The sequence below is a fragment of the Sylvia atricapilla genome, chromosome 1, assembly GCF_009819655.1.
Source record: "Sylvia atricapilla isolate bSylAtr1 chromosome 1, bSylAtr1.pri, whole genome shotgun sequence".
In the NCBI taxonomy this organism is placed as follows: domain Eukaryota; kingdom Metazoa; phylum Chordata; class Aves; order Passeriformes; family Sylviidae; genus Sylvia; species Sylvia atricapilla.
In genome coordinates this window covers 81367348-81388681 of record NC_089140.1, presented here as the reverse complement: position 1 = coordinate 81388681, position 21334 = coordinate 81367348, and the positions used below count along the sequence as shown (strand labels likewise).

General features: G+C 36.8%; 1 protein-coding gene across 2 annotated transcripts in view; it reads right to left on the bottom strand.

The window, feature by feature from the left end:
• The window catches only part of SEMA5A (semaphorin 5A), a 311419-nt gene that overhangs the window by 27343 nt on the left and 262742 nt on the right, over window positions 1-21334 (bottom strand). For both annotated transcript variants that reach the window (XM_066326614.1, XM_066326605.1), the window contains one exon: window positions 7556-7781. In XM_066326614.1, the coding sequence (XP_066182711.1) occupies window positions 7556-7781 (226 nt within the window). The remainder of the gene's footprint in view (window positions 1-7555; window positions 7782-21334) is intronic.

Sequence of the window (21334 nt, the reverse complement as noted above, 5' to 3'; positions counted from 1 at the left end):
GCCAGATTCTATTACACAGATATTAAAAGCAGCATTTCAAAAAACATGACATACATTCAAATGCAAAAAAGGGAGCAAGTACAGAGAAACAGAATGTGAATAATGAATACAGGTCCATATTCCTGCTCTGTAAGACCCTTTTTTTGCAATTTGGTATCACTCTGGTCATGGAAATTCTCAGCTTATGTACACAGTGAGCTGTGAGAACAAAATAATAGTATATTTTATACAGAATTCTAAATCAAGGGGGGGGGTTAAGTTATTAAATTAAGAGCAATGCAAACAATGAAAAAAGTACTAATCAGACCAGACTGCCAGTCATGCCATTCATAAATCACTGCAGGATGTATCACTTAATAAGAATACTAGGATATTTTGAAGATATTTCTGCAGAATACACGTAGCTTTTTAAGTCCTAAGGAAAATGTGTGACCTTATCTGATGCTATGGTATTAGATTTCTTGTGATTTAAATTGGAGACTGGGGAGTGGAATTTTCTAAGGGAAAGCTCTAAGGTAGTTTAACTTTGAAACAGAAAAATATTCCAAAGAATCTTTTCAGTGTGGAGTTTGCTCTGCAGCAAGTGCTCTCCTGAGTTTTCTTCTTTCCAAAGCATTAAAAAATTTATTATAAGGAACAGTGTTTTCACAGTTTTACAGTAGTTAATACAGTGTTCATAAAGGGTCTTTTAGAATTTTCTGTTCAGACAGAAAATACACAGTAAGAAATTAACATTATGCTATTAACAGCATGAAAAGTGACAAGATCAGTTTGCATTCTGGAAATACTCTTCTATATATTCCTTGAATAATGTTATAGCCTTTTACAGTGAGGGCACAAGGTGCACTGATGAGGAGAGAACAGTGGATAATGCTTATCTCAGCTTTAGTATGGGTTTTAACATTGACTCCCATAAATTCCTGCTAGACAAATCAACAAAATATGAGCTAGGAAAGTGGACAGTGCAATGTGCTGAAAACTGGCTGAGCAACTCAGGCCAGAGGACCTTAATGGCTCAGTGATGAGCCATTAAGAGGTCAGCTGCAGAAAAGTCAGGAGGGTCAATCCTGCTTAACACCATCACTAATGACCTGGACAAGTTTGCCTTGGCTGTGAAGACTGGCTGATAAACCAAAGGGTTGTGTCACACTTTGACAAGGCAGAGAGAAACCTCACGCAGTTCAACTAAGGAAAATGCAAAGTCTTGAATCTGCACCAGAACAACCCCATGCAACCATACTTTGAGGCCAACCATCTAGAAAGCAGCTCTGCAGAGAAGGATCTTGGGGTTCTGGAGGACAGAAAGCTGAATGGGAGCCAGCAACATGGAAAGAAAGGTGCTTGGGTTACACTGGAAAGAGTTTTTCCAGTAGGTCAAAGAAGGACCCTTCCCCTCCACTCAACACTGCTAGAGAGCCCATCTGGGGCTCTGAACCCAGTTCCTGAGTCCTTCAGCTGAGAAGTCCTGTTTATTAACTGAGGCGGTAGAGGGGATGGGGGGAAATATACAACTAATTAAAAGATTACGCTGTAGAATTTGTTCAAGCAAAACTTCTTCAGAAAGTAAGTGTATACATAGAACTAAGTCCTAGCTTTATCACAGTTTATATCAAATTCGACAAGAGAAAGCATAAACAGAAAAGCATTGTAATCTTTCAGAGCAAGTGTCACAAAATTGAAAACTCCAACTTGTCTTATTGAACTGTGGTTTTCTTGCTTGCTGCTTCCGTTTGTAGTTTGGGCCACTTTCAGACTGGTCTACCTCTGGCTCCAGGGACAGAAACCTGATTGTGCCACCCAACAAAATCCAAGATTAAGCTGCTTTTCTCAGCTTACTGCTCCCAAGATATATATATATATATATATATATAAATATATAAACCAGGATGCTACCAGGCCAATGCCCTTGGCATGGCAGCAGCTAAAGTTGCCAGAACATAATCTTAGTCCCCCTTATTTAAAGCCCATCTACAGAAACAGTTGTAAATCTGCAAAGAGAATGATCAGTCATAGCATTTATTTATCATCAGTAAACTAGTGAATAGTTTTCCCAAGACAGACAGAACATCTGTAAGTCAAATTCTGATCCGACCTTTATGACAGGTTCATCATTCAAACGTTTTAAACTAAATTGTTCTCAGAAAGCCTATGACTGACTTGGAGCAAGTCACACTCAAGTAATAAACTGCTTTGCACTGTAGCTAAAAAAGGAGATTTAACTACTTCATCCCAGTACAATTTTAAAAAGGCAGCTGTGCTTCTTGAAGCTGAAAAGTTCCACAAGCAAAAAGAAGTACTGCAAAAACTTCAGTCAAAGCAATCACAGTGATTTTGTGGACATCAATTTCTAAGATCATGGAAGACAGAAGTTATGAACTGAAATCTAAACAAAAAACTTTTCTCACTTTAAGCACTTTTGCTTTGTTCAATATCAGTAAAATTACAGAGAAATTAGTACTTCTCTGCTGATGATTTACTTATTCCATAATGCAAATATACCTAAAAACAATTGCCCAAATAATTTACATAGTTCTGATATGAACCACGATGATTTATAAGTAAATTTTAAAAACTTTTTGGTTGAATTGAAATAGCTTCATAAATTCACAATACATTAATCCTGTTTGAAGACATGTTAACATGAAAGTCACCTGCCCTGACTAGCACGGGAGAAAAAAATCTACCTTTGCAAAAGCCTTTAATGAGATTTTGGTTGGCCTGGTTCTGCTTGAAAACTGCAACACTCTCAGCCAAGTTCAATTAATTTGCCTTAAAAGTGAGGCTCTATTAAAGCACATAGCATAATAATAATTCCCTATTCTAGCCTGTAGCTAAGTTATACAGCCCTAAGTAAGAAAGAAGTAGCTGTGACACCTGATAAATTATATTACTTGACTGATTTATGACTTATGTCCTCCAGTTCCAACCTAACAAAGAAAATTCAATTATCCAAGCAGTCTAGGTTCATGACTTTAGGAAAAGATGATCTGAAGCCAAAATTCAGGTATCCTGAATCATTTCTAAATGACAGCATAAAACACTGCTTGAAGTGCAGATGTAACAAAGATAAGCAAAGATTGTTTCAGTGTTGAGACTTTCTGAAAATAGTCTGCAAGTTATTTGACAATATTATTGAAGCATAAAACTCGTATAACTTCAGGCCTAAATACCTATAACTTATAAAAACTTTATAAACTTTCAAAACATAGTAAAATTGAAATAGCAAAATGTAATGGCAAACATTGATGCAATGCAAAGATGGCATATTTAAAAAGCCCAAAGACTACGCAGATGGAGGACGTCACGTTAGCATGATAACTTTATTTCTTGTAGATAGCTTTTCTGTGTTTAAGTATTTAACCCCAAAGTTCCACTGAGTTGTACTTTGTCAATCAAACTTGAATTTGTCATCAAATTCAGTTCTAACTTCCAGAATTCATTTTGTTCTTACTCAGAGTACCATAGCTTAGCTTCAGTACAACAGTATAAGGGATAACATCTTAAAATGTAGTCCTCCTGACTACAGGACATCCCTGATTATCAGCACATGTTCTATTCTGCAAAAAATTCTGAATGCACTATAGATTTCCCATGGGTAACACAAGGAAAGATTTAATCAATTTTTTCACCAGAGATCATAGCCACTAGAAGAGTAATTCAGACAAAATCACATCCTGCCTTCAAAAATAACTATTGTTATGAGGTTTGAGACAGAGGAAGCAGCAACAACAGCCTAGGTGCAGATTTCCAGATGCCTGGGGGAAAAAAAAAAAAAAAAAAAAAAAGAAAAGCAAAGAAAACACTCTTTAAGACTAAAATTACTGAGATTAGAAGTATTTCCTTTGTTAATTGCCTTCAGAAGGTATTTTGGAAGTTAACCTGGTCTAATTCTGGCCATGTCAAAGTCAAGTGTCTTGTCTAAGCCCACCATTGCTGTCTGCATTGTACCCCATGGAAAGAAGGCAGTATCTATCTCTAGAGGGTGAACTGCACCCATTATATCAGATGCTTATCTTCAATGGATCTCTCATTCCTCAGGGTGCTGAAGTTCTCTGTTTAGACTGCTACAGAGTCTAGACTTTGGTAAGATAAATTCTACCTAGAATTTATCCTCTACGCATCCTCATACTATGTGAAATATTCATCCCTGGGTTAAAAAATTATGTTTTCAATAAAATTATTACTGTTTATGTATCAAGTAATCTTACAGAGAACCAGCATGTTTAATGTAGATATTCAATATGTTTCATAAGAACATATTAAAGTCTAGGGTAATGTAATTTCTATACTCAGAATGCTGGATTGTACAGACAGTGCATTAAGACATACAACAATGTACACGATCTCTTTCAGTTTATTTGAAATAGCTGTCTCTTTCCTATCTGAGCACTATATGAAAACCCAGAGGCAGGGAACAAGATTTATTTTTCTTTCCTCCTAATCAAACTTCAAATCAGAAAAGCATGAATACAGTCTGCAAATGTTACTGCTTACTTGATTGAGATAGAAATCTTACCACACTCAGGAGGAGTCTAGTGGGTTTCTGGCAAGAAGTTCTGCCTCTAAGCTCAGACTGCAAAGAAAGTTTGCTTTGCTAGCATCTGACAGTGAAACATGATTCAGTTTAACACAGCATGACTATAGTTGCACAGTGGGAGATTATAGGCAATGAGAAAATTTCTAACAAATGGCTCCTATCTGCAAAGAACAGAGAAGTGATCTCTGCAGAACACATCTTTGGTAATGAGGTATGCCAAGCATTCTGTACCAGAATTAATCTTTCTATAAAAGCCAGAAAATTGCTACAATTCAACATGGAGATAATGAAAATAATGTTTCACAGTATCCAGGCTCTGGTCAGGTGGAAGTAAATTATGATGTTTTCTTGCTATCTAGCCAGAAATGGTGAAGGTGCCTGCCACAATTCACGGTTTCCCATTCTCATGACTTCCCTCTGTTCCAAAAGCTACAGTTACTCTACGTGACTCTTATCCATGTATTTTCTTCCAGTGAAATCAAGGAACAGTAGAGTGATGGTGTGTTGGTCCACATTTAAACCTGGGAGCAAGGAAGTGCTCCTGAATCCTGCAGATTAGTCAGCAAGTTTCATTCCATCAGCAAATCAAAATGCTGCCCCCTTAGCTCTCCCTCAACAAATGTTCCACTCCATACTGCTCGGTCATCCATAATCAGAAAATGACTGGGCAAACAGTCTCAAAATAAAATGTGCTATTTTCACCAGAAGTGTATTGGTTAATGCAGCCACTTGGAACATTGAACGAGTTTCACCTTTCATTACAGAATAATTAAAGACTCACTGGCCAAAAAAAATATCAAAGAATGAGTGCAAATTAATGACAAAGCCATAAGGGCACTCACTAGGAAGAACAGACAGATGTATAATAGTTTCTGCCCTGTCAAGTACTCAATAAAAAGTACTTAAATATTCAGTAGTTTTGGGATTAGTCAGCAAAAATCCTTCACCCATATGAACATTTCTATTACTATGCAACAGGGTTGGGGTCATGCACACACATTGCTCCAGTGATGAATTATTTCCAAATGAATCAAAGCAGCAGCTTCAGCAAGATGCAACGAAAAAAGTACAATGTCAGGAAATTCAGGAGTATTATATTCAGAAAAAAAAAAATCTTCAAACTAATCAGACAAAGAATGCACCTGAACCACCACCCCTGCCCCCATCACTTACACACTGAAAAAAATGCTTTATTTAACAAATTGTAGGGTTTGTTACTTCTGCCTATATTCTGCAGGAGTCAGCTTATGCATCCAGCTCCAGAAGAGGTCTTACGATCATGACTTCAGAGTTGAGAGAGGTGTCTCCATGCCAAATTTAAATTTCTTGCAGCAATGTGATCTATAACAAGCTGGCTCTGGTTTGCCCTACTGACCTCCTCTCTTGTCATATGTTGGCTTTTGTATACTCCTTTCTTACATGCTGCCATTTCAGCTGTCAGACCAGATTATACCTAGATTCTCCTGTAGCTTAACTTCTACTTGTGATAACTTTCCTAAGCCTGCACTGCCTGGTGAAAAAAATATTCCCTTTCTCATTTAATCTCAAGAAATTTTAATAATGCATCATCCATGTCTAAGTGCTGGAAGACAGCAAAAAGCAACAGCACCACCTTGAAGTCTCATTAAGGACAAGACACAGGTCATACACCAGTCCTAGCAGAGCAAAATCTTTGCTCAATACAAGTCTGAAATTTAGTTTGGGTGAAAACAGAAGAGAGGAAACACTTGTGTCAAGACTTGCTCCATGACACAATCTGCCTTGTTATCCAGACCTAAATGAAAACCCAACATTTGACACTCTAAATTATCTGAAATGGGAATGACATGGAGCACAAAACTAGGTCTTATCTGGAGTACCATGGGTTTTGTTTTATGATTTCACACACTTCACTACTATATATTTCTTAAAAAAATTACTAACATCCTGCCCCCCTCCAAAGAGATACAGATGCCAAGTGAAACAATAAAGGTTTTGTACAGGATGAAGGTGGGGGGAAATATTATCACAGAAGCCAACTCTGCAGCCTCCTCCACTACTAAAACCTTGACATGCAAACCTAGTACAGGCAGGAGCTTAAAACTGACTTTTACAATAGTTTGTCTGCCTTAAAAATACTGAGTTAGAAAGTCCAGGAACTCAGAAACTGTTCTCTCTTTCTAGTCTTAGATAATTCAACTGTTGTCAGTTATATTTTTTTTCAGCTAATCTGGGTCTTGTGAAGATAAAAAAGACTACATAAGTGGAAAACAGGCCTATAAATATTAAAATATAAAAATTAAAAAATCAGTATTTTTAGATTATATGACTAAAATATAATACTTCAAAAGATAAACAGATACACAATTAAAACTAGATAATCAGTGAAATGCACCAATAAAATTAAAATTACTGTCACAATTTCTCCTAGTTTTAATTTTTTTTTCATATACAAAACTATGTATTACTGATAGGAAAAGAACAAAATTCTGAAACAAAGTAATTCCAATTTAAAGTCATCTAAATTTGAAAAGATTTTGAAGGAGTTTGGTTTTCAATCTCAAAAATAAACAGAACTTTAAATTAGTAGCAAAAGCTCAACATAAACTTTTATAATAGAAATTATCCAGTTCATAAACTCCTTATTTATTTAAACATCTGTATGAATCTGACTGTTGTTACTTTCAAACTACTGAGAAAAAGTCCTCCTTAGAATATTCCATATTCTAGCAAAATATTCCAGAAATATGTTCATGTTGCCCAAATTCACCCCTCGTAAAAGCTCGGGGGAGCATAACGGCTAACAGAATCTTACCAGAACAGGATTATTGGGAAGAGACTTAAAATAACCTGGCAAATCTCATAACTGGTGGTGAAAGACACTTAGTCTAAATGACGATGCTACACCCAGCAGCAATACAGGCTCGGTTCCCTACTGTGGGATCACTATGCCCTCCTTTTCATTATCAGTCCTGCTACATGTCACCCTGCAGGCCTGTCCCTAGCAGGGGGCACGGTGACCCCCCCGGCCTTGCTCACCGTCGGTGGAGCAGCCGCTGGTGCCGTCGCTGGAGCAGTAGCGCATCTCGATGCGCTGCCGGCCCACCTCCAGCAGGTTGGGGTCGGGCAGGCGCGCCTTGCACGTGTACCGGAACCGCTGCTCGTAGTGACCGCCGTTGTCCGAAATGTTCACCGGCGTCCAGGGCGTCCAGGGGGTTGTCTTCTTTAACTCTGGGCAGGCATTGGTGTTACAAGGCTGGTACTCCTGAAAGAAAAAGGCCGTCATAAACATAATGATCAAATAGGACCTTAAAAACACCCCAGAAACACTCAAACAGACAAAAAGACAACCCTTCAAAAAAAAATCTTCTGATATGTTTTCAACATTTTCAATAGCATTGATCATCAATGAACTTTTACTACCAGTCTCATGCTGAAAGTTTTTTTCAGCTTCTATGCAAGCACACTGCGAAAAGCAATAATATGTAAGTGCAAATTAGATCTATCACACCCATAAAAACAGTAAATCAAACACTCTAAGAACCATAATCAAGCATATCCTTTATAAATTAATAGCCTCAAGTAAGGTTGAGCTAAATATGCTAAAGCTTTTAATTAAAAAGAACTCTGATACACTGCAAGTAATGGCACAAACCAGCAAATAATTCCTTGGTAACATCTAGTGGCATATGAATAAGCAAACCGCTGTCCATTTTGTATATTTCTTACATAATTCAAAAGGGACAACAGATAAAATATGTTTTATATTACAGTTTCTGGCTCCCTGAGGTGCATGTTACTCATAGCTCCAGAACTGCTAAACCTATCTTCAGAAGCAAATTCCCTGTGGAGTGATATGCACTAAAAGGAACAGATGACATTAAAAAAAAAAAAAAAAACAAAACAAAAACAACAATGTAGAATTTGCCAGTATGCTCAGAAATGTAGACTTCTCAGTATTTTCAAGCCCCACAAACTATGTCTTCTGATGAGTATCATCAAGGTCTGTAGGTCCTGTCTATTCATTTTTCAGAACAAAATATACTCCATCTTATGCAAATTCTTTGTAAAATACATGGATGAAATTAAACACCCATTGAATATCAAAGTAAATTTGGATTGACAAATGATTAAAGAGGAAAAAAAATAGGCACCAGTTGGAAAACTTTTAAATTTTCTCTCTATCTCCTGCCTGTTAACAGAGGCAAAAAGAGCTCCCTCTGAAAAGGAGCCTACTAAAGTTTGTAATTCCACTAAATACTAAAAAATAAGGAAATAAATAATGGTTTTATCATATAGCACAACCTCGTTTTTCAATAACCTCTACCTCATCTGATACTACCACGTTCCAACAAGAAATAGATTACCTGCTCCTCTCTTTCCTGTGGTGATAATGTCCTTATTATCCTCATATTTTCCTCAGTCCACTTCCTCTTCTCATAGATAGTTTAACTTATGAATATATGCAATTAGGTTTAGAGCAATCACTTCCAACCCATATGTTAATTTAAACCCTGTGTTGCTAATTCAAATCTAAAAGAAGCTTATTGTCTGAAAGCCTCTTTAATTATTCCATCTGTCAGAGTTGGAAAAAAAGTTCCCCAGAAATCCCTGTCCCACTAACACAGCAATACACTGGAGAACTCATCATTATGTTCAGGATTCTCAAGTTCTGAGGCCACAGGGACTTGTGACATCATTTTGCTTTCACTGTTTTTTGTTACTTCAGAAATAAAGAGCTCTTAGCCCAAAGGCTTCAGCTGGACTACTGAAGCCCTCCTGGGGGCTGTGCAAAGTCCTTTCCTAACTTAAAACCTGCTGATCCCTTCTGTGGTGACCACAAGTCATACTCAGGCATCATCTAGGAAAGATGATCAACTTTTCTGGGATCTGAGTGTCAGCCTGGTCTGGTTTTTGGCTCAGAGGACAGCAAAGAACAAGCAAACTCTCTGGTCCTAGGTACAACAGGAGAAGTATTTTCTCTATGCCTCCTCAGGAGTTAATTCTTTAAATCAGGTATGTTTTAGACTTAGGACAGAACATTTATGACTGTTCTCCTTGCAGCACATGAACTGTAAAAAAAAAAGAAATCATTAAATCTGCCTTTCCTTCTCCTTTTTTTTTTTTTTTTTCTTTTGAGACATCTAGCACTGATGAGTCTATCACCTACCCAGATCAGCTGTTCTGCTATTTAGTAATCTGCAAAGTTAATAAATTGCAGATTAAAATGAGGCTGCATTTTCCCCTTAATTTAATTTTCCAGTCAGTGAATTTTGCTGTGCATTTATCAATGATGCTGAGAGTGTTTCTTGTCCCAAACCTACAAAAAAAATTTCATGCCCAAGTACCCTACATAATGATAAACTGAGCTCAACTTGTTAAACCTACACAGGATTTAAAACCTGATCTCCAAGACCTGTGCACCCCAATGTCTTCCATTTGTGCTATTTCCTCATTTTTCTTAAGACCGGACACCAAAATTTGACTTGTCATTCTAGAAGCAGTCTCATGAATACAGCATGCAAAAGCAATCATCACCCCATTTGCCTGACAATCTGACTTTATTATGCACATTATTGCATTAGTGCTTTTTCCTTCCACAACATTGTACAAAGAATCTAAGAAGACCAAATTATCTTTGACAACCTGTCCTTTTCTAAATCACTGCTTAACAACTACCTATAGTTTTTATCCCACACAAGAGGCTGTTAGTATTTGGCAATATTTAAATATGTTTTATTAGCTTCTGCAATTATCTAACATATTATTTACTACCTCATCAATCTCTGTCCTGCTCAAGCTTTACTGAAAATGTCTTATATCACTGTCTAGACTGTTGATAAAAATGTTAAGTGCTATTGACCCAAGAACTGATTTCAGGCAGACTCTGCTAGACATATCCCAGTAATTTATATCTGCTCATCGACACCACATTTTTCAATTTGTCAATGAACCAGCTTTTAATCCATTTAACATTTGTCACATATTTCAGTTTTCTGAATCAAATTATTTTTTGTTGCAAAGGTAAACGTCTTGGAAGAGGAGATGTGCTGTATTACTTTCAAATATCTTGAAACCCAAACTCTTTTTTATTAGTAAGTAAGCAGGGGAAAAAATCAACCAGTACAGTAGCTACTACAATGTTTATTTCAATATAGTCACAATAGTCCAAAAGTTTTGGTTCTTCATTTGCTATTGATTTCTGTACTGATATTTTTCAGTCAAAACCAAAAGCTGCTAGAAATATGAGGGCTTTCCTTATTAGAAATGGCATAGAAAGGTCAGGGTCATGTAAACTAGAATATATGAGGTGTGTAATGAACCCTTTGTCAAATACATATAGCTAGTAGAAGAAGAAGTTAATTTAGTGCCAATGTACTGAATGTTGCTTTGCTAACACACTTCTGAGATGAACATGTCAGTTCCCTCACTTCTAGAAAGACATACTGCCAGTGCTCAGTATGCTTCAGGATGTGCAGCCCCTTCATACACCCTGACAGAGAGCATTGTCCTATGCTGTTACTAGCAAAGAAAGATGTTCCTGAAGGATGTCTGTGAAGACCATTTGTTAGTTTTTCCTTTTTTTTTTGCTTGTTGCATAGCTTATATGAAAGTTTGTCTGCTGTCATGCTTGTAGATTCAACCACCGGATAATAACCATGAAAGGCTCAAAAAGTTGGGGCAAACAAAAGTACATATAGTTAAATCAGAGAATATTCACAGCAGTAAATAACCTCTCGAAGAAGAAAATCACAGCACTATCTCCAGAATGGATGACTCCTTGGAGCTCTGGCACTAATAATAACCTGGCAGATCCCACTGGCTGCTCTCACAGACAGCGAGTGCTGCGCTGACTACCATGTCTGCCACGAAGGAATCAAAAACCACAGGGTGCTTGTTGAGAGCATTGATGTATCTGATGCTGAAAATCCTGGTAAAAGCAGAACAATGAACTTGCTCTGAATTGCCTCAGATGTGGATGTGAGGAAATGGGGAGAGAAAAGACGTAGTTCAGAATATGCATGGATATTTTAAGTGCTGCTAGCATGAAGATATTGTCTAATGGGAAGGATTTGAGAGGGAAAAGAGAAGGAATATGGAAACTTACACCTCTGCTTGGTTTATCCTCCTCTTATCACCTTGTGCAATGCTTGAATGATTTACCCAAGAGGGATTTCATGAATATGGTCTTCTCCAAAGCAATTTTACCAGCTAGAATTATGGGCACATAAAACAAGTAACCCCTTGGAAGTCTCAGATGAAACACTGAGGTCTCATCTCAGTGGTAAGATGGAGCTAGAAAAGCAATGAAGAGCTCTGCTTCAATAGTGCTGCTGAGAGGAACTGGGACAGCAGCTGCTAAACTCCACCTCTGACATTCCACATGGACTGAAGGAAGAGATGGGGTCAAGCTCTCCTGGGGGATTCTCTAGATACGCAGAGAAATATTTCAGGGGCTCAAGTGATGTGTTATGCACATTAGTCCTTAGTACCTTAGAACAATAATTACTTGAGGCCATTTATAGACTCCAAAAATATAATTGCAATAGTTCAAGCTTAACCACATTCTCATAGCTCTCTTTTTAAGTTGCTCTAAAACTTGTTGTCTAATTCTCCATATTGTGGCTTTTAGATTAGACTGGATTTAGCCAGTGGAGATAGTTGAATTTAGACCTGGCTATACCTGGTAAAGATGCACTAAGACTTGTGAAGACTAAATTTTAGGAGGTAACTTAACATTGATTGTTTTTTGGACATCATTGGAAATTTTACATAAATAAATAAATACATAGCTCACAAAATACATGTCTATGAAAATGATAAATAAAAAATTGTCCTGAAGAATACTGGTAGTAATACAAGAAAAGGCATCATAAATTAAAACGATAATTTGGAATCATAACATATTTGGAATCATAGATAATGATTAAGCTATTAAGCAGCTACCTTGCTTCTCTCCTCAATAGTATCCCCTAGTATTTTTGCATAATGGAAGAAGGATATTAACATCATGTTTTCTCCCAAGATTTATTTAGAATTATTTGGTTACATTATTTTAGAAAAAGACAAATGAAATGTAATGTAATTTCAAACTAGAGGGGTATGTTGTTAAATACCACTGAACAAAACAACAAAACTCACTGTTTTCTCCTTGAGGACTTGGAAGTGACTTTTTTTTTTTTTTTTTTTTTTTACTTTTTTTTTGCCTCTCACAAATACTTCAGCCAAATTCCTAAAAATTCTGAGAATCTCTGAGATTTTTACTCCTAACTTAAGTTTGATTTTAACTAACCAAAAAGCATGATACTCTGATATCTCCCTAAAAACTAGACCAAAATATTATTTACATTTGAAGTACAATTTTTTTCATTAAAACCAGAATCCAGATAGAGAGTTCTATTTCCCATGTATCTGTTTATGTTGCAGAGGGATTTCTCCTAAGAAGATTTTGTTTCTTTGATGCATATAGTATGTCTATGTGGAATGCATTTCTTTAGTTCTCATCTGAGTTTTTCTTTCTCACCTGTCAATGTGACAGACAAAGCAGCTAAACCAACATTGACAGTGCATTAAAATATTTTCAGTTCATGAGTTATCTTTTATGATTGTCTTTCAATATATTGCATTCATTCTCAAATATTTTTTGAATCACCAAACAATCCATTGATTAAAAAATACTTAGTAATTTTTGCTTTTTGTTCCATTATGCTAAACTTCAATTCGAATAGCCCAAAATAATTCTTCAGGTATTAAGACAGAATCAGTGTCGCTGATTCATAGATGGAATGGTGTAGAATGTCAGTCACCTGAGATAGGACAGGGCTGTAAGACATGAGAACCTCAGTCTCTCAGTCTCTGAGTTTGCCACAGCAGTAGGTAATTAAAAGAAAGGATAGCTCTCTCATGCAAGCAAAACAAAGGCCAAACCGAATGCAACAGGGTAATAAAACTCCAAAGAAAAACAGTTCCCATGTAAAGGGAACCTTGTTTACACGTCAAAATTTAAGTTTCCTGAAGGACTTATACACCCTCTCTCTCTCCAAGAACCAAAAGATAGATAAAATTTATCTTCCCGTGGTTGAAAAACACACAGAAAAATCACTAACTGAACTTTAAAAAAGAAATTGTTCATTTATTTTTACTACAGAAATGTAAAGTCTTGTCTATTTAAAGAAGTGTTTTCAAAACAAAACAAATAAAAGGCAAGTCCCTGATCATATTTCTATTTATTCCACAGTTTAAAAAGCCAGGTTCTTCAACCAAAAACCATTCGATACACCTTATCTGAATGCAATTTTGCTGCTACAATAGTATTTCAAAAGCATGACATGAAAGAGCACTCAAACCCCCTTAATTTCAATCCATTAAACAGAACATCTTCTACCCTGTAAATTTCACAGCCATACCTGGAAAACAAACCCTTAAAGAATTTCTGAGATCTCCATTGCATTTAACCACACTTAGACATCCTGGTTTGTAGGCAGTGTTTTAGCTTCAGTTGACATCCACAGGAGGAGTTCCACTGATTCCAATGGAACAAGGACGGCCGAGACTACTGCTCACTGCAGATGCAATCCTGCAGCAGTGTAAATCAGGGTAACAAGTTGTGTTTTTAAAAATATTTTGATGGATAGAGGGAGGAAAATAAGTTTCTTCTGATCCAAAAAGATGAGGCTGCAAATATTGACTGCACACAACTTTTTGTTTCAATTTTGTGTATTTTAAAGAAAAGAATTGGAAAGATCCCCATTGTTGTAAAGGGCAATTTAAAAGGAATTAAAGGCTGGATTTGGATCTCTTTTCCCTGGAGGAGTCCAAGCCCTGTGGGCAGATCAGTGGATTAGGACAGTTCAGGACTCAAATCCTTCCTACATTCAATATCACTAATTTTACTTCGATAAGGAAAGTTCCTACTTTCATCACCTCTTCATAAATCCATCAGCTTTTGGAGTGAACAAAGCCACCACTTTCCTTTTTCTGCCAGCCATTTGTGTAACTGCCGGCTCAAAAGCTACATTTTATGGAAAACTCATCAAACTTTTCTGAAGGAAAATGCTACTACTAAAAATTACTGTCTTGCAGGTAAGTTGCTGCTTAGGAGATTGGTGTCCAGGGGTCATTTTCTCCAGTTCATAGTCAGGAATCTTATTGTAAATTCCACCTTTTCTGTAGTTTTGTATGCAGTTTTACAATCTGGCACATAATAAACATGCCTCTTGTTTTAGCAGCTCCACTGTGAGGTGGGAACCACAAAAAGTGGGCAATGAGAAGCTGGGGATGTCACCACTTGAACCCAGTAAAAATTTGAGAAAACCTGAAGGGCCTGTCAGAGGACTGAGGACTCAATCATTTTTTGCCCTGAGTGTTGTCATTTAGACTGCTGCCAAGAAAGGAAGAATAAAATATTACTGACCTGATGGAAACAGAACACACAGGACCATGAATAATCAAGGCTATAATGCTGAAGGGTTTGGACATGAAGTACAAATGACTGCATGGATTTACCAAAACTGACTCAAAAGTGATTTCTATATTGCCACACAGTGAAGGCCTCAACTGCAGTAGGAAAGCCAGGACCAGAATCTGAATAACATCATGACAAGTAGACGGTGAACTATAAATATCATTAAAGGTAAATGATGTGTTGCTTGTAAATGAATCAAAATTAATCTTTCTGCTTTTACAATCAGCATGTAAATAGCAGCCTTGAAATACATATTTATAAATTTAATTATAAAGAGAGGGAATTCAATTTTACCTTTAAAACTAGGAATGTGCCATTTGAGAAGACCAGGAAAAGAGACATAGCTTCCCTGATCACTCGGTACTTTAGAAGTGGGGAAAAAGAGGTTGTTCAAAATTCCATTTTGGAAGGTATGATCAATGAGTGGGTAAAAAAGTGAGTTTCTGCAGCTCAAGGAGTTGCCACCCAGCTGGGTCATGTTCATGATCTGTGCATGTGGCCTCATTCATTACAAATGCAAATGCAGAGGAAGGAGGATTAAGTCAGATGGAAAACGTGTGATTTATTTTGCTGTAATAACTCAATTGTTTGCAATTAGTTTCAAACACTCTTACTGAGAAGCTTAACATTTTTAATGTAGGCCCTATAATTCCTGACAAAAATCTTCTAAATTGCTGAAACAGTTATTATTAACTTAAACTATATTTTTTAAACTGCTGGAAATCATGGCTATCCAAGTATTTATTAACTGAGAGTAAGAATTTTAGGAGATAATCCAATAGTCAGAAAGGCATAAAAAGGCTGTCAACTCATCAGTTTTAGAGAGTGCTGCTTCATAATCACTGCAAATCTGTTATCACTCTTAAATTACCTTCATCTCATGTTTTCTTTCATGTAGGTTTCTAGAAAGACAAAGGGAGCTATGTTCTTGTTGTAAAAGGAGATCCCTAACAACAAATTTTTAAACATCAGAAGTGGAAGAAAATCTGAAATTTCAATTTCCACAGGCAAAGCCAGAGTTATTTGGCTACTTTGTGACCTGGAAAAAGTTTGATTCTTAGATACCTGATGCTTAGATTCACCCAATGCTAGCTACAATATTTGCTAATGCGGCAAAATGGCTCCTTTCTTTAACAAGGCAGTTTCAAATTAGGCACAACCTAAAGTAATCCTTGAAATCTACATATTGAGGACACATGTACTTCCATAATATTTGAACCTGAAAAATCAACTGTGTGAAAAGCCTGCTGCCAAGTAATGCAGAAAATTAAAACAGTAATTATTGTTTTATATCCATCCAGAGATCATTCTTTCAGATACTTATTAATTTATCCTCAATCATTCATTATATACTCAGTGCAGCCTTTTATTACAAGTAATGCTTTTACCAGCCTACAGTATATAATTGATCTTATTTTCTGCAACAAGACAATCTTTTAGGTTCAGCTGAACTATCACATTATAGGATCAAAATCTGAGGGGAAAAAATGCAGCTGCTAATCACTGGTACATCAAAACTGACCTGATAGTGTGAAAGTATTAGGTGCTTATGCAACCATTTAGACAACAAGCATTCAAACACAGCTCATTTACTTGTTTTTTGGGGGTTTTCTCACATTAATTATAAAGATTGATAAATTGTGTTTTATTAAAAAATAGAAGCAAAATTTGAGAAAACTAAATTTGGGAAGAGTTGAAGCCTGGTTTTGCTTTGAAAAGCTGATTATCATAACATTCTTACTGTTTTTTTCATTTGAAGGATGACTTAAGTGATAGACCAATCACTGGAGGGGAAAAATCCAATAACATCACCACTCCTGAGATAACACTTAAAATGTTAGAGCAGTTACTAAGTAACAAATATGTAAGTGATGGAAATGTAAAAACTGAATAGATGAGGAGCAGTGAACTTTAATTCAGAGTTGCCAGTCCAAACCTAGGAGCTGCAGTAAAAAGAAGTGCTTGCTAAAATGTGTTAAACTGTGGAAATATTTAAACCCATTGGAAATTGATTTAGTCACAGAGCCACGACAGGTTCAGAGATTTTTAACACTGCACTTTCTGATGAGGTGGTAGAAAGGCTGTGATCTGCACTTCTGAAAATGAAGTCACTTTGTAAAGGATCAGAGTACGGATTTGGAAGCCCTGTGAAGGTTGCAAAACACAGTTGCCAGATCCATCCAGCACCAGACGGTTTTTATGTCATCTTCAAAAATGCCAAATACCAGAGATTTCCAATCTACTCAGAGGAAATTCAAAGATGGAAAGTTAATGTGCATATGAAAATCCATATCTTCATAGCTCAAAGGCCACTCCTCTGTATGTAAGTGAAAGGAGAGAAACAAATACAACTCCTATTCCCCAAATTATTTTACAGCAATGTTGACAGACTGGACACCACCTGTGGCAAATAGAAGGCAGGTAAAAAAAACAACAACAACATTGTGCTATAAACATCTTTTTCAAGCCTTGACCAAGGCTCATGGAAACAAACCGAACCAAAAATGCACTTAAGCACAATTTACTACTTTATCATAAGACAAACATCTGCCTTTCTCCAGGGCAGAAGTTACAGCTGAGCTGACAGATGTGACTGTGGGCCCACACCTCAATCACTGCTGCTACAGTCAAGTAGATAAACACAGAATCATCTTCAGCTATAGCTTGTAATCACTCGGACAAGAAAGCACTGCAACCAAAAATCCAACATATTCATTTCTGCCAGCTCTGCTATGACCTTTAGTAAAGGCGGACACCTGAGCTACTTAAATTGCTGAAATAAGCATCAGTTTAACATGTGTTAGAGCCTCTGGCTATGTGGGGAACAAAAAAAAAAAAACCACAAAAAACACACAAAAAAGGAAAAAACAATGAAAATAATCACATAAAATTTTACAAGTTGCTGATTGAAAAGCAGAAACACAGGAACAGATATTTGAAAACTATGCCTCCAGTTGTGCTAATAAATATAAATTAAAATTACCTACAAATTTTCACATTTGTGCTTATCATGCTCAGTAAGAGAAGTTGCATAGACAATTATAAATACACAACTGTCATTTCCTCATGAATAGGTATTAGTTTCTCAAATCATGTATACTTAACACAGGATACAATTTCCCAAATATATGGCTCTGTTGCCACTAAATGCTGTGGGTTATCTCACCTAGTTTTCAATCTGTTCTAAAAGCATGTGGTTCTCTCACATGGCCTTTGACATATCTTCACTATAACTTTCATCCAGGAGTTCACACCCTCTCTAGCTTCCCAACAGCAACACATGTCTCTGTTTAGGCAAATCTGCATCCTTCCTTTGTATCTACCAAGGGTGCCTGTCATTTTTCAGAATCACATCAGAACTGAACCTCCTGTTTCACATTTTCAATTTAATTTGTGCCAATCTAAAAACCTCCTTATAAATCAATGTCTCTCATACAACACTTTTTATTTTTAGATATTAAAATGCTCTTGGTTTTAAATAAAGTTTATTTACAAAGCATTTAATTTGTCTACGTTTAATTTTTGAAACCCTGTCTGCAAAGAAAACGCTTTTTGATCTTCAGCCAATTCTTGGTAAGACAGATGTTTCTGAGGAAGAAAAAAAGCACTACTCATCTGCTGACTTGATATTATGTTCTGTTTTCAGTATGAGGAAGACACAGCAAAAATAACTGTGGGATTCCTTTAAATGTCCTCAAATAGGAACTGTTCTGTAGGTGCCATGACCCTGGCGTAAAACAGATCAGGTTTTAATTGACAATAGCCTGTGTGTTTCAGCTCAGGATTTCTGAACACTATGGTCTGCTGCTCTGGGGAAATTCCTTAGGATTAAAGCTCTTTCATTTTACGCCTTGTTTGATGTCTCAGCAGAAAGGCTAAGCGTGTATAGGGGCAAGGTGGCACAGCTAAAGGCATTGAAGTCAGAAGGTTAATGAAGAAAACAAAAGGAGAAGGAGATTATAGACGGTAAAAAAAATCATAGGAAAGAAAATACTGTGGTAATGAAAATAAACTGACCAGGAACAGAGTCTAGTTTCCTGATAAAACTAAATCAAAGTAGAGTTCAAATGGAGCATTTTATGAGTTTCAACAAGTTGGATGTATAACAATATATTTTCTTAACACAATACTCATGAGAGCTCTTAAAGAAGGACTTTACTACTTAATGTACACACAGGACCCTTATCTTCTATTTATACACAGCTATGCTCATTTCAGTCTGGTTACAAATCAAATTTCTGCATGCCAGCTCTGCCCCATTTCTTGATATAATATTCACATAAACTCATTTAGAGACGGAAGAAAAAAAGGAGATGAGCAAGGATTGATTCACAGAGCAGTGATCAAATTGGACAGAAAAAAATCCTCAGTTTGTCAGTGAATATGACATCTACTAAAATTTTTCTCTTCAACACACCAGAAAAGGGACATAAACAGCTAAAAGCTATAAGAGTTGGGTTACTGCCAGAGACTGGAAAATTTAACTGTGGCACATGCCTCCAGCATGCTGAGGCTGCAGACTGCCATTGGCTACTTAGGAATGTTGTGCCAGCTTATCAAAGCAATATGAGAAAAACTTCTTGGAAAAAAGGGATGGGTAATACATGATGTTGTATTTCTAATATTCCTAGCAATATGGGGAGGCCTTACTGCCTTCATAACTGTGGCTGGAATATACAAGTGAAACTCACGTGACAGAATTTTAGCTCAGGATCAGGATGGGTGCCCTGAATTTACGCTGTATGGTTTATAAGACAGGTTTCACTTTGACCAGTCTGTAAGCATACCATCAACTCACCATCATTTTCAGGACAATGACATTAACAGCTGAAAAATATAAGTGTTACTGTTACTATTTTCTTAAAAAAAGACAAGTTGCTCTGTATAAGCATTTTGTACTCACACTGTGATTTTAAATTTGAAATGTTTGGCCAGTTATAAACATTTTGGCCTATCAAATAAAACTTTTAAGGTAAGTTTGATGAGAACTACACTGCTGAAGCAGTTTAATCCCTGAAGGACTGCACTGTGGAAGGGACACATGCTGGAGCACTTCTTCAAGAAATGCAGCTTGTGGGAAGGACCCAAGTTGAGTAAGTCAATGAAGAGCTGTCTCATGAGGCAGGAGCAGGGAAGGACTGAGGAGTTCTACACCTGAGGAGGAAGGAGCAACAGACATGATGAACTGACCTCAGCCTCCATGCCCATGAAGTTTAGACTGGAAAGAAAGGAGAAGTAGGGGAAAGTTTTTTTATGATTTGGTATTAAATCTCATTACCTACTCTAATTTGACTGGTAATAAAATAAAAGAAACTAATTTCCCCAGTCAAGTCTGTTTTGCCCACGATGGACAACCTAGAATGAGATCTCTCCCTGTTCTTATCTCAGCCCAAGAGCCCTTATTATATTTTCTCTTGTCTGCCAGGATGAGGTGCCAACAGAGCAGCCTTGGCATCCAGCAAGCTTCAGTGCATGACACGGCAGAGGTGCAAAGGTAGCCTGAAGTTGTACATACACCAAGAGAAAATTATAGCTAAAGATTTTTGTGTTGTGGGTTTTTTTTTTTCTGATTGGATAAGCTGGTAAAGCAACCTTCTCTCTGCCAGCCTTCTCTGATATTCAGGAATTTGTCACCAAAATATAGAAGTTCTCAGGAAAAGAAAACTTTCAAAGATCAGGCAACACCAGTAAGACCAGCAAAGGTAGACAATGGGCCAAAATAGGTAGTACAGGAAGTCTACTTTATTCTTACTTTTCCTTAAGAAGCCTAGGAAAAGATCCTTAATTGGGAGGTAATGATACTGAGGTGTTTGCATACCCACAAGAAATTCTTAATGTGACTATGTAAAATAAAAGCAGTTACAGCTAAATAAATTCCACTAATAAGAAAATGTATGTGTTTGATAGGAATTTGGGGATGAAAGTGTGAGGGTGCAAGCAGTCCCTGGGATCCCAAGTAAGGGAAGCAAAAAGATGACAGAGTGGAATTTTCAGTAATCTTCATGCAGGTAAAATTCTCACAGATCCTCAAAGGGAAGGCTCAAATGTGACTTCCTAAATGCTAATCCACTTACTTACACTGTTGCAGTTTTAAAAGAGTACAAGAAATGGTATATCTTTTAACTTTAATTCTGCAATTCATAAATGTGTTTATGTGGGACATAAGTTTTGGTCATTTTCTAGTACATCTCAACACAGTGGCTTCTCATCAAGGCATAGGTGTTTTAGTAAATATTTTAGTATCAGTGATGATGAGGTACAGAACATGCTGTTCAGTTAAGGCTTAGTTTATAAAAGCAATCACCCTGCAGACACTGAACCGTATATGAGCTCTCTGTCTTAATGGATCCCAG